Here is a 13,937-nt window from a genome sequence, read left to right as displayed (position 1 = left end):
GAAAAAATGGATTAAGACCTTCGTAAGAGATAAAGGTCAGCAAAGGGTACAAAATCTTATGAGTATTGTTGCTAACAGATTTGTGTAAAATGGTGGCATTCCTTTTACTGTTGCCAATTTTTCTGAGACCCCAACATTGAGCTAAGGGGACCCCACAGTTTAACAAGCAGTGCTCTACAGTATAAGGACCAAACTAAGAAAGGATTACAATAAATATGTTTGCTAACCTTCCTGCGCTGAGGATGAAGTCCCTGAAGAACTGCTGGCATCCAGGAAAGGAAGGAGGTGGGCAAGGCCCACTGATGTTCTGGGGAACAAGGAATCTCTCTTGCAACCTCTTCAGTCGGCTCAGGTTATCCGGCCCTAACATGTTAAGGACATCTTGGTCTGGAGTGTCTCCCCAACTTGTGCCACCACCAACTGGACCTTTACACATCTTTTGAAAGGAAATTATGTACAGCATGAAAGTGTTTTTTTCTCCTTGTCGGACCATAAAAATTTACAACTCTGTGCAACATTTAGTGAGCTATTAGTTTACAGCTTATTCACAAATGATGCTAACTTAACCCACATTGTTTATTAGTTTACCATGCTGCACAGATTTGCATCTTTGAAATCACAAGACTAATCAAGCAGCATACGCAGAGCTTTCATTCTCTCACTTTCTCTAAAAACAGACACTTCAAAACACAATTTTGTTTATAAAGTAACTGGACTTTTTGTGCTATTTTTACAGCTTTATTTGTTACTAAGGTGTTAATATATTATTTTGCCATTTGGAAATTCAGAATGTAAGACCTCAAATTAATTTCAAAGATGTGTATCAACTTGGATTTGAAGTTAATGTTATCCAATTTAATTAACAGTTTTAATGGTCTCATGAATTTCTAAAAAACATTATTTAGCATATGAACGATTGTAGAAGTGTGTTCGGTGACACAGATTAAACAATCCACTACATAATTCCAAACTAAGCAATTAGTATCAAATATTACAAAAAAGAAGAAATAAGGGAAGTAACTGGGGCTATAAAAACTAAGACTTAATTAGTTTAATTGGTTTCTTAATAATTTAAATCTTTTAATTAGTTAAAAATTTTAATTTATTAAGAAAAAGGCAAGCAAAATGTATTAATAATTTGCACCACAACCCCCCCCCCTTCCCGACCCTCCAGCCTTGCCTGTTGCTGGGCCACAAAGCCCGTAGGACAGAGCTGAGGGAGGTTACCACCTCCGCTCTTGTCCAACCAGGTCTCTGTGATGCAAGCCAGGTCGGTCTGGCCATCCAGGATTAGGTCCTGAATGGCTGCTGTTTTACCATTGACCGACCTAGCATTCACCAGCAGCAGGCAAAGATTTGGGTGCTTAGCTACCAGTGTTATCCGGGTTAGTTGAGACAGGGTGTGTTGGGGTATCACGAGGGTTTGCTCTTGGGAGGGTTTGGAAAATCTAAAACTCCATTTTCTCATTCCATATCTTCCTTTGTCCTCAACCAAGGGAATGAAAAATTGGAGAGAATGTTGGTCTAGTCAGTTCTTGAGGCTAAGTTGAGAGCAAATTTCCTCAGTCAACTCAGTTTTTATGTTGAATGTTTTTATGATGAATGTTTTCTATTGTGGAATATTTTAAATTGTAAGTCGCTTGGAGCACTCTGGTGGAGAGCGACTAATTAAGAAATAAAGTGAAGTGAGGTGAACTCTCTTAACAGAAGTTCAAAGGAGTTGTTAATGCCTCCTGAAAACAATTCTGGGTGCCTCTGGATATAGCTATTTCCCTGTGGGTCTGTGCCTCAGCTATTTCCTTGTGGGTCTGTGCATGGCAGGTAAAATTCTCGGTGGTTGCCACTGTTAGCTGGTCTTTCCTAACAGGGCGCAGACTCTGGGCTGTACTGTCATTGGTGACCCTACTAGAATGTTCCAGCTAAAGAGAAGGGCTCCCTGTTTCTCCAGGGCTGTGGTTAGTTCCTGAGATGGGGAAGGAAAATCTGAGTGCTCCTGCCAATAAGGGGCGAATCACTAGGTCTTGAAATACCCTTCCAATTCTTATTTCCCAACCCAGCAAGGAAGGTCTTAGAACAATGGTTCTCAACCTGTGGGTCCCCAGGTGTTTTGGTTTACAACTCTCAGAAATCCCAGTCAGTTTACCAGCTGTTAGGATTTCTGGAAGTTGAAGGCCAAAACATCTGGGGACCCACAGGTTAAGAACCACTGTCTTAGTGTGAGTAATTTTTTGGCATTGATGTGTCCCTGAATGTTAGTAGCAGATGCATGCTGCTGAGTAGGCTGTATATTGTTAGATTAAAGGTTTTCCCCTGACGTTAAGTCCAGTCATGTCTGCCTCTGGGGGTTGGTGCTCATCTCCATTTCTAAGCCGAAGAGCCGGCGTTGTCCGTAGACACCTCCAAGGTCATGTGGCCGGCATGACTGCATGGAGCGCTGTTACCTTCCCGCCTGAGCGGTACCTATTGATCTACTCACATTGGCATGTTTTCGAACTGCTAGGTTGGCAGAAGCTGGAGCTAACAGCGGTCGCTCATGCCGCTCCTGGGGTTTGAACCTGGGACCTTTCAGTCTGCAAGTTCAGCAGCTCAGTGCTTTAACACATTTTGCCACAGGGGCTCCTTGTTAGATTGTTAGATTACAAAACAATAAAAGACCAAAATAAGCAAAATTATACTATATGCAACATAGTCTGTGATGTAAGTTAAAACAGTAAAAATGAGACAGTAGCCATAGGAGAAGCCATGATTATTAAATGGCATAATTTATACAAATTGCCAGTGAAGTTGCTTCTTATTTCTGAAAAACAAAAAACTGCTTGCAAAATACAAACAATGAAAATTAGATTAAAAATTAATCATACATATTATGGAGTATGAATTGTAAAAAAGGTTCACCATCATGTAGATTTATTTAAACTATTTTGCTTATGGGAGATTCTTTACCTGAAGAAGTTGTTTCAGGAACAGCCTGGCAAAGTGACTGTAGTTAGAAGCCGCTGAAAGATGAGCCATCATAACCCTGGAAAATAAGAAGAAAATGCTATAAAAAATCAAGGTAGAATAAGGAATTAACACTGAATATATATACTGTACCAGTATATTGTTACTATTTAGAAAAAGTGACTTATCTGTTCTAAACTACAAAATTATTTTTATCCTACGTGACATGAAAAATACATTTAAATGTATTCAACATATTTACATTACTTCTATGCATATATGGCCTGAATATCAGGAAGAAATTCCTGATGGTAAGAGTTGTTTCACAATGCACTGGTACAGATGCAAGCTACTAGTTGTTCTCAATTACATTGGAATCAAATGTGGACAAACAAAAACAAATTAAGCTCAGAATGAAAACTGGATTGTAATAAGTTTGCAACAAAAAAGATGGATTACTGAAATATTCTTTGGGGGAGAAGGGCTATATTGCCTTTCAAATTTGAAAGCACTCTGCGGTCATTTGTTTGCATCTTCCATATTTCTATCTGACTAACAATATATAAGATTAAAGTGATTTATTTTATTTCGTGTCAAAAGCATTGCACGACAAATTTCAAAATGATGGGGAGGGGAAAAAAGGAAATCACAAGCAACTAAATAGTTTTGAACCAAAAGCGGGCAACAGCAACCGCATTGTCCGTAGCTTTAAACAACTCCTCCTCCGTACATGAGGCAGGGCATTGTGGGCAAGCATACATATGCGGAGTTGTTTGTTCTGCTCCACAGTCACACAAGGTGGAGGATTCCTCCAGGTAGTGCCATCTTGCCAAATTGTCTTTTGATCTGCCCACTCCGCTTCTCAGTCTGTTTAGGGACTTCCAAGTTGCCCATTCTTGGTTTGCCCCTGGAGGAAGACCCTCATGGGGGGGGGGGGGCATTCAGTTAGAATTGCCAGGTTTAGCTGCTTTGGGGTAAACCATTCTTTTGCCTCCTCCATCTGCTTTTCTGGCCCTGAAACTCCACATAGAAGTTGCGGATTTCTAGAAGGGTCTGGACAGTTTTTGTAAAGTCAAAGTCCCGGGTGATATGGATTAAAGTGATAACATCCCATCATAAAATTATTTTAAAAGGCAGCAATGACTTGGAGAAGTTATGCTTTTGACTTAAATAGAGAGGCCATGCAAAACTGAAGTTTGTGAAACTTCACACGTCCTCTTTTAAAGTCACAACCAATTTTTTCCTAAATCACTAACACATCAAAAGATACTTAACTATTCTAGTTTGTCAAGGAGCTGCAACCATTAAAAATGACATTTTCATTTGCCAGAATACATTTTCAAGTTTATGAGGGAACCGTGAGTTTGAGTAGCATATTGGAACATGTTGCAGCTCCATTCTGTAACGCTTCTTGACAGACTATTAGAACTCATCCTTAATATGGAGACAAATATATAAACTCAGATAATCCTTAAGTGACACAGTTCTTTACCTCTTGAAGAAACATAGCAAGTAGCTGCTTAGTGGATCACGCTAGGAAATAGCTATGAAAATGAATCAGCATTGTGATTTATTTTTCTCTCTATAAGGCAAAGAGTACTCTACAAATTCTGGTTCAAATTCTTACCTGATCCTTTCTCCTAGACGTTTCTCAAAATCCCAGCCTGGTTTTTCAGAGTTGTCTTCCCATTCACGCAACAACTCATAGAAAATATCCCTATTGCAGAAGACATACAAAATCCAACATCATGAGAATTGGATGCATCAATAAATTACATAAATAATACCATGGTATTATTTTTAAGAACAGGCTTTATGACCGTGGTTTATGAAAAGAAGAATGAATATCAGAGGTTTGGTTTTTCTTCTTTTCTTCTTGATTTCCAACTTCATACAGCCATAGTTTACAGAACTAGGATAGGTAAAGGTTTCTCCTTGACATTAAGTCTAGTCCTGTCTGACTCTAGGGTGTGGTGCTCATCTCCATTTCTAAGTCGAAGAGCCAGCGTTGTCCGTAGATGCCTCCAAGGTCATGTGGCCGACATGACTGCATGGAGCACTATTACCTTCCTGCCGGAGCAGTACGTATTGAATTATTCACATTTGCATGTTTTCGAACTACTAGGTTGGCAGAAGCTGGGGCTAACAGTGGGAGATCACCCACTCCCCAGATTTGAACTGGCAAACTTTCGGTCAGCAAGTTCAGCAGCTCAGTGGTTTAACTCGATGCCATATGAAGACTACGGGTTTGGAGAACATAATCAATATAACGCTTCCGTTATTTGATGCATGCTTAGCAAACCAAAGCAAGAAATGAATCATACTTTGTTGTAACATCCCATGATGGAAAACAGTACTCACCTTTGCTTTTTAAATATGTGAAATGCTTTATCACTGGAAAAGTTAAACCGATTGTCAGTTTCTGGCTGGAAGGAAACTGATTGTACGCATGAAGGTAGCAACAGGGAAACCTGTTTAATATACAAAAATATAAGCATAATATTCTTCTGATTTAACAGGCAGTCCTTCCAATTTACGCAAATATACCAAAGCTTTATTATAGTTTATTTACCCTTTGGGGCAAGTTTTTGGCTTGTCAGGCTTTAACAGCACAACATACACTGACCAGACAATTTCCAGTATGTCAATTTTTTATAAACAATACAATGTTAGTTAATATCATTACTTCCTATGCTGTCTTTTTTAAAAAATAGAATGGTATGTTCTCAATCAATGACAGTTATCATTCAGGCTTCAGAGAAAAATGTACACTTCTCCCAGCCCAGTTCCTATTACTAGAAGGAATGTGCATACACAAGACACCATAAATAATAATTAAAATATTAAATGAAAAAAATGGTTTACATTTCCAAACAGTGAGCATACTATGACTTTATAATAGATCATGCATGGGCAAACTTCGGACCTCCAGGTGTTTTGGACTTTAACTCCCACAATTCCTAACAGCCGGTATGCTGTTAGGAATTGGAGTTGAAGTCCAAAACACCTGGATGTCCGAAGTTTGCCCATGCCGCAGTACATTTTTACCTTTGCTGTGCTGTTTTCATAGGCTGTCATCAGCCTTTCATGCAAAACAGGAGAAAAGGATGCAATCCTGTCATTCTCAGCCAAGAGCTTCAGCGTCCCTTTCTCCAGGTGAGATACAATTCTGCCAGGATGAGCAGCAAGGGAGAGAAACACACTGATAAAACCACTGAAAAAGACCAAATTCCATTGTGTTCCTGCACTTCAATACAGCATATTCTCAGTTAATGACTAGATGAGAGAAAGAATTCCAGACTTTTTTCATTCAAATGAATGAAAGACAATGGAGTAACAAAGAAAAGTATCAGAAGTATTGCTCCATTGGAACTTCCTATCAATGGCAAAGTGACAGAATCCATGTTTTTGAATTTAAAAGTCACTACATTATAAATTTACTTACAATCTGTTCACCGCACAAACTAAACATAAGCAAACAAGCACTAGATGAAAGCAAAAGTTTAGTAGACCCTTAAAACAATCACCCTGCACAAAAAAGTCCACTTACTCAAATTGATAATCCAAGACCCGAACCGCAAAATAAACACAGTTGTGTATACTGCAAAAATGTTGCTTTGCAACTGCATCTGAAAAGAAAATACAACAGTTGGTTTTGGTAGAATTTAAAACAGGAAAGGGCAAAATTCAACCCTCGAGGAGTTTTAGACTTCAACTCCCAGAAATCCCAGCCAATTTGCCAGCTGTTAGGAATTGTGGGAATTGAAGTCCAAAACACCTGGAAGGCCAACGTTTGCTCATGATTGATTTAACTGGACAGAAATCTATGTGTATTCTCTGCAGAAAGGGAAGTGATAATCTCTTTAAGAATGACATTTACTGAATGCAGGCAATCTGCCACTGATTAGCAATGAATTGCACAATTCTTCCCTTCATTATTTTTCATTTGACTCAGAGATCTAAAGAATATCAAACACTCAAGAGTCATGTGATTATATCAAGGGGTTTCCATAAGCAAGAAAATAAGGAAAGACGAATTCTGGATAATCCAAATGATTTTTTAATTATTACTTTTAAATTATGTACTGGTTGTTTTAATATGTATTGATTGTATATGTTCTCTTATACCAGGCATGGGCAAACTTTGGTCCTCCAGGTGTTTTGGGCTTCAACTCTCACAATTCCTAACAGCTGGTAAGCTGTTAGAATTGTGGGAGTTGAAATCCAAAACACATGGAGGGCTGATGTTTTCCCATGCCTGTCTTATACTGATGTATTAATTATGTGTTTTAACTGTTTGTATAAGTTGTATTTTAATATGCTGTTGCTCCCAGTTTTGATATATGTGGAGGTGGGTAAACAACAAAAACAATAAGAATGAAATTTCCAATGAAATTTCCAGTTCTCTTTGGAACACGTGCCAAAGAGATATTCCTTATTCAAAACTAGAACTTTTCAGAGAATTAAAGACCTCTTCCACACAGCTGTATAAAATCCACACTGAACCAGATTATATGGCAGTGTGGACTCAGATAACACAGTTCAAAGCACATACTGTGGATTATCTGCCTTGATATTCTGGGTTATATGGCTGTGTGGAAAGGCCCAAATTTTAAATGAAAATCCATACAATTTACCATTGACAGCAATGTACTATTCTGATATTTCAGTTCAACTTTTTTTAGAAACACTGTCACTGACTAGTCTTGGAAATAGGATTAATTAAACATAATAAAAATTTACATTCTAATGTCGAGTTTCCCAGAGACAAAAAGTAGATCAACATTATTATTTCTAATACCCCATTCTTGGGTTACATTCTTCACACAACCATATAATCCAGATTATCAAATCAGATAATCCACATTATCTGCTTTGAACTGGATTATATGAGTCTACACTGCCATATAATCCAATTCAAAGCAGATAATCTGGATTGCATATGGCAGTGTAAAAGGGGCCATAATAAGCAAAACACAGTCTTTTTTCTTCAGGCACTGACAGATAAGTAAGACTTCTCATTATATTCACACTAAATGTAAAATTAATGGCTTTCCGGGATATGAAGCTGTAATGTAAATCCAGCTTCTGAACTGTTTGGAAACCATGAACTATGATTCTGCATGCATTTGCAAACAGAAATTATGTTTATCAACAAGCTGATTTCTTTTTCCACTCAAAAGGGGGGCTGCATGAAAATGCACAAAATTGGCCCATATCCTGGCTTATAAACTAGGACTTGATTGAATGAATATAATTAGGATAGTGCTTTCCAGCACTTTATTATATGAGAAAATTATAAGATGATCAATTTTAATAGAAATATCACATTTAAAACTCACTGGATGTTTTTAGTATGTGTCATGATTTTTCCATACTTATTAGATAAAGATCTGTTTGCAATGCAACTTCTGACCTTTGTATTCTCCACTAAAATCTAGGTCACTTTCCCTTTCCTCCACAGAGGAGGTTCCCTTGGCTGTAAGCAGCTGCAACACAAAGAAAAACTCCAGAAATATACTTGGCACCAGGTTTTCTGTAAAGAAAGTAAAGGAACAAAGGAAATATTCCAAAATGACCTTTGATTGTGTTTATCTTTTAAAAAATCTAGCATTAACAGCCCATGCTTACAAAAGATGTTAACATCTTAGAAAATTATAATAAGAGAGGTAAATACATCTACAATTAAAAATAGCCCTCAAGTAAACAAAGTTTTGCTTCATCCTGCTATTCGCTCACAATCCTCTGTACAGCCTTATATAGGTGGGAGTTTGAAGTGGGAGTTTATTGGTATCTAAAAAATCAGATAACACCCCCCCTCCAATTCAGAGTATTTGTGCAGAAATGGAATAGTCTTGAGTGTGAACTCTGAACTTTTCTTATCATTCAGAACACTCAGAATAAGATGTGCTCCTGCTTAAGCTTTTAAATTAAATTCCTGTTTAATATGGCCTAGATCAAATAGGTACCGCTCCAGCGAGAAAGTAACGGCGTTCTATACAGACATGCTGGCCACATGACCTTGAAGGTGTCTTTGGACAATGCCGGCTCTTCGACTTAGAAATGGAGATGAACACCAACCCCCAGAGTCTGACACAACTAGACTTAATGTCAGGGGACGTTTACCTAGATACCCTCTCAAGGCACAAGACTGATCTAGTCAAGCAAGAGAAAATATAATAACTTTATTCTTATACCCCACCACCATCTCCCCAAGGGGACTTGAGGCAGCTTACATATGAGACAGAAAGTCCACAGAACATAAAAGCAAAACAATCAATTACAATAAAAACACAATAGAATAAAATCTAGTAAAATATGACAATTCAGATAAAACACAATAAAATAAAACATATCAAATAACAGCATTGAAACTCCATCAAAACCTTGCCCAAACAAATGTCTTAATCTTTAGTTTTAAGGATATTTCTTAAGGCTGCTATAAATAGCATCCTTCCAAATCAATATAAACTCAAAGGCCTCAGTGTAATTTTTCTTTACCTGCTATGCACAGTGAATACATCTGAGCCAACTGTTCAATTTGTTTCTTGCAAGAAACCTGCGTGACATCTGCAGAAGTTACTAAGTGGTTTTCAGCAAGAAGATTTGTATTCAGACCAGGACTAGGTTTGACAGACATCCCAGAATCTAGAGATGACTCTGCTGAGGAAGACGTGTGATGTGACAACTTGGACCTGGAAATCAGAAAACATCAAATAAGGAAAAGCAAGTTACTGCTATAAAATAAGAACAGCAAAAACATAGGGTTCCATACTTTATAATACCAAACAAGAATACCAAACAAGTAAATAAAAGAACAGTATCTTTGGAGAAGAACATGTTAACTAAGAAAGCAATGCCCTTTGATGAAATGTTCTGATGTATTTAAAATACATTACAAATACAGCAAATATCTTAACAATCTATTCTCAAGCATTTTTTTTTATCAGAAGATTTGATAGTGGGTCAGATTTTTTTATTTTTTTTTGTGTCAGAAGCAACCCGAGTCACTTCTGGTGTGAGAGAATTGGCCGTCTGCAAGGACATTGCCCAGGGGACGCCCGGATGTTTGATGTTTTTACCATCCTTGTGGGAGGCTTCTCTTATGTCCCCATATGGAGCTGGAGCTGATAGAGGGAGCTCATCCACGCTCTCCCCGGGTGGGATTCGAACCTGGCAGCCTTCAGGTCAGCAACCCAACCTTCAAGTTACAAGGCTTTAAGCCACTACTCCACCGGGGGCTCCTTATGGGTCAGAAATAACATGGAATAAATTTGGAAAAGCAAAAGGGGTTCAACGTGATTCAGCAAACGTTTTTTCTAAAGCTAATGATAGGCATATATGAAATAAAAAGATCAGGTAAGCCTCGCCTAAGTAAACAAAAAATATGTTGAACCTTCTGCAAACCACCTGAAAGTTTTATTCAAACGGTGTCCGAAATCTTTTTCCTTTCACATTCACCTTTCTTACAACCTCCATTTTGGTGGCATGTTTAAACATCTACACCCCTTTAACATGCTGGGGGTAACTGGTGAGGCTGTATTATATTCTTTTTCCTGTTTAGATGTTCAAACATCCAAATTAAGTGAGTCTAGCAGCAGCTACTTTTTACCTTGCCTGTTGTATACAAGCACACCAGGTAAATAAGACCAAATAGAGCAGAATCATAATCTTTCCAAGTTAAAGCTTTACTGCATTTAATGTAACATAATTTTTGTTCCTGGGTTATAAATATCACTTCCTAATTGGTTCTGTCATAAAAATATGAGGAAAGTTTATTAAACTGCAAAAACTTTCTGTCTTTGCAGGACACCTTGCAGCACATTTTGCTATATTTTTTCGATGAATATCTAACCGAGTCTCAACCAATTCAACATAGTTTGTGGCAGCCACAAAAAACAAGTTTTTGGAGTATAACAACTACTTTCAAAGTAAGTACCGCACAATTAAACAGAAAATAACACTTTCAAAGCAGGAACAGATTTTTTTTTTCCAATTTTGTTACATAGTGTAATTTATGTTTCTCCAATCCTCATTTCACAATTCTTCCAATGCTAATGCAACAAGAAAAAAAATCTAGCTAGACAAAGGAAAAGGAGGAGCTCGGCAGGCATAAAAAGTCTTTGTAAAGAAAACCCCTTTATCAGAAGCTTTGTTAAATAGCTAAGCTTATACGTCTAGATTCCTCAGCATTATGGATCAAATTCTACTCGCAACACAACTACTTGTAAGGTTAAGGTCACCAATAGTTAGCTCGCTTTCAGAAGTACTACCAATAATGCTTCCAGTATAGGATTTTCAAATATGTAATGTAACACAGAGAACACCCCTGGATAATCAGGACTACGCCTCTGTGGGCATTGATAAGATTACTGAGCCATGACAGATCTCCTTTTCTCCTGAGCGCCCCCATTCCATACTTCATAATGTACCGTTCCTTCTTCAGCATCTCTCTTTCCTCCTGAAGACTTCCAGAAGCAGGAATCAGGTTTACTTCCTGAAAGGCAGAAAAACCCTCAGGACTTATTCCAGACTGGACGGCAAGTGCCTTAGATTGGCCAACAGGCGTGGAAGTGAAGCACATCTTTGGCTTGGAGAGGGTTCGGTCTGTACTCACTGGAGTAGGGTTGATTCTTCTTGATGGCTTGCTTTTGCTGAAATGGAAAAAAACACCAGACTGAAAGGAAGAGAGTACCACACTAAGCAATCCTTCTACAGGCAGTCTTTGAATGACCATCTGAAGACGCTGAAGAGAAAGACGCTGGTAACAAAAGCTTTTAGAGATTTAAGACTACTTCATCAGATCTGTATTTAAGGAACAAAAATAGTATTTTGAGATACAAAAACTGTGTTGATTCCAATTTTTCTACAAGAAGAAAATGCTGTTAGATACTCAAATACAAATATTTCATATCATGTAAACATGTTTTCCAGCACTGGGTGTTAATGAATATGCTTGATCTTGCATCCGCAAACATTGCGGCACATGTGGAGAATTTTTACATTCTGCAATATACAGATTGATTATCCCTTATGTAAACTGCTTGACACCCAAATACTTTGGATTTTCATGGACTTTGAAATACTTGGATATAATAAGATATCTTGGAGATGAGACCTAAATGTAAATATAATTTAAATACAAGATTTGATTGACATCTTATTTACAAACCCTGAAAGCAAATGTATACAATATTTTAAATAATTATGAGCATAAAACAAATTCTGTGTATATTAAACCATACGAAAGCAAAGATGTCACTATCTTTATGTCATTATGCATACAATTTTGATTTTTGGAGCACTTGCAGATATTCAACCTGTACTGGAATTTTCACTGAGGTTAGAAACAAGACACTCAATGAAAATAAATAAGTTTAAATCACTTTGTCTAATTTCTTTCTGGATAAGTGTTAGATACAATTTGAAAGAAGACAAGTAGAAGTCTACAAGTAAAAAGAGATACTTCAGACCTCAGCACTGGGAAGTGATAGAAAACCATATCCTGTTAATCAACTGGTAGCTGAATCAGAATCTATTTCTCCACTGAACACATGAGATAAGTTCACCAGGCTCTGGCCCCTATTTCCAGCATGATATACAGTTCCTACTTAGGAAACCACTTTGTTGTTCACCAGGAATTGAGAAAACTTCATATGAAAACTTACTTTATCACCCCAGTAGCACTCATGGGTGGAAACTCCTCCAGGTCATTTAAGTTAAGCTGGTCAGATGGAGAAGTGGAAGATGCTGGACTCAGTTCACCCTGCTTCCTTTGCCTCGGTGAATCCTGAAATGAACTGTCTTGTTTTGCTTCCTCATTCAGTCGCCTTTCCAGGTCTTGCGCCACCGGCCGGTCAGAACCATTCACAGAACTATTGCCTTTTCTTCTACCTCGTCTCATTGGAGCAGAAACAAGAAAACTCCCCAGGCTTGTTTTCTGTGTCGAGCGCCTTTCATGGCGAGTAAAACTGGGGCTTGAAGTAAAACTTGTAGCAGTGCTGGGATCAGCACGGAGGGAATCACTGAAAGATCCTGTTATGCTTGATCCATTTAGGACGGAAAACTCATGAGACTCAGAAAGGGAGGTACTACTATTGGAGGTGCACAAGCTAGTTGGAGTTGCATCATAAAAAAGGCGTCCTTTACTGCTGCTGAAGCCTTCTGTACTCTGTGTCCTCCTTTCGGATCCTGTCCTTTGCCTCCTATAGCTGGCAGAGCTCCCAAGGTGCTTGGAGTTTGGAGTTTTAGCAGGGGTAGAAGGTCCATTTGTCAATATCCGACTGGTCTGTTCTCTTAAATAATTCAGCAAAAAAGGCACAAAGTCTTTTTGAAGTGAATTCAGCAGGGCTAACTTGGGATGGACTTCACTTTCCTGCACAAAATACACATGAATCAAGAATTCAATTATTTATGCTAGATGTATGCAGACGCTAATATTTTCCCATTTCTGTAAGAATGAGAATAGCCAAGATGGGTAATTATAAACCTGTAAGCTCAGAGAGCTTTTCAAAAGACATAAAACCAGGGATCAAATGCTTGGTCATTTGCTTTTTCTAGAACAGGAGCCTTCCTTTTCTCTCATATAAATTATCACAAAACTAAGTTTAAGCACCTTAGAGACAAAAAGAAACTGCTGAGATGAAAATCATTTTAATGCTGAACAGAGTGAAGTTTGGACATTTTGACAGTATAATGTGGTACATATATAGTACTCCAAATATTTTATTTGTTAATATTTATGCTTTCCCCTATAGTGCATATCACAGGGTACCAAGCAGACAGAACTGATTTAGAATACCAAAAAAAAAACCACTGTCTGAATTCATATATTTATACAGATTCCACATAGCATTCAGCTATCCTTTGGATTTCATACATTTCTGTGAGCAACCCATACTAATTACGGTAATCTTCCCTTCCCTTAGCTACCATCACACCATGCTTCACAACATTTGATCACAGGATTGTAGAGTATCTTTTTCCATCCTATGACT

At 37.9% G+C, this 13,937-nt stretch overlaps 1 protein-coding gene across 2 annotated transcripts in view; it reads right to left on the bottom strand.

Annotated features, from left to right (window-relative positions):
- Nucleotides 1-13,937, bottom strand: part of cdan1 (codanin 1) — a 43,479-nt gene that overhangs the window by 23,828 nt on the left and 5,714 nt on the right. Inside the window, exons 2-11 of one of the 2 annotated variants that reach the window (XM_008104113.3) lie at nt 12,609-13,315; nt 11,361-11,594; nt 9,442-9,635; nt 8,357-8,476; nt 6,491-6,569; nt 5,989-6,109; nt 5,302-5,411; nt 4,568-4,657; nt 2,944-3,019; nt 228-436 (exon numbers count right to left, since the gene is read on the bottom strand). In XM_008104113.3, coding sequence (XP_008102320.1) covers nt 228-436; nt 2,944-3,019; nt 4,568-4,657; nt 5,302-5,411; nt 5,989-6,109; nt 6,491-6,569; nt 8,357-8,476; nt 9,442-9,635; nt 11,361-11,594; nt 12,609-13,315 — 1,940 coding nt within the window. The remainder of the gene's footprint in view (nt 1-227; nt 437-2,943; nt 3,020-4,567; nt 4,658-5,301; nt 5,412-5,988; nt 6,110-6,490; nt 6,570-8,356; nt 8,477-9,441; nt 9,636-11,360; nt 11,595-12,608; nt 13,316-13,937) is intronic. The other variant, XM_008104119.3, reaches the window with a different exon arrangement.

Source organism: Anolis carolinensis, chromosome 1, assembly GCF_035594765.1.
Source record: "Anolis carolinensis isolate JA03-04 chromosome 1, rAnoCar3.1.pri, whole genome shotgun sequence".
NCBI lineage: Eukaryota > Metazoa > Chordata > Lepidosauria > Squamata > Dactyloidae > Anolis > Anolis carolinensis.
The sequence above is the reverse complement of the archived record's forward strand: the minus strand, read 5'-3'. Positions and strand labels throughout refer to the sequence as shown.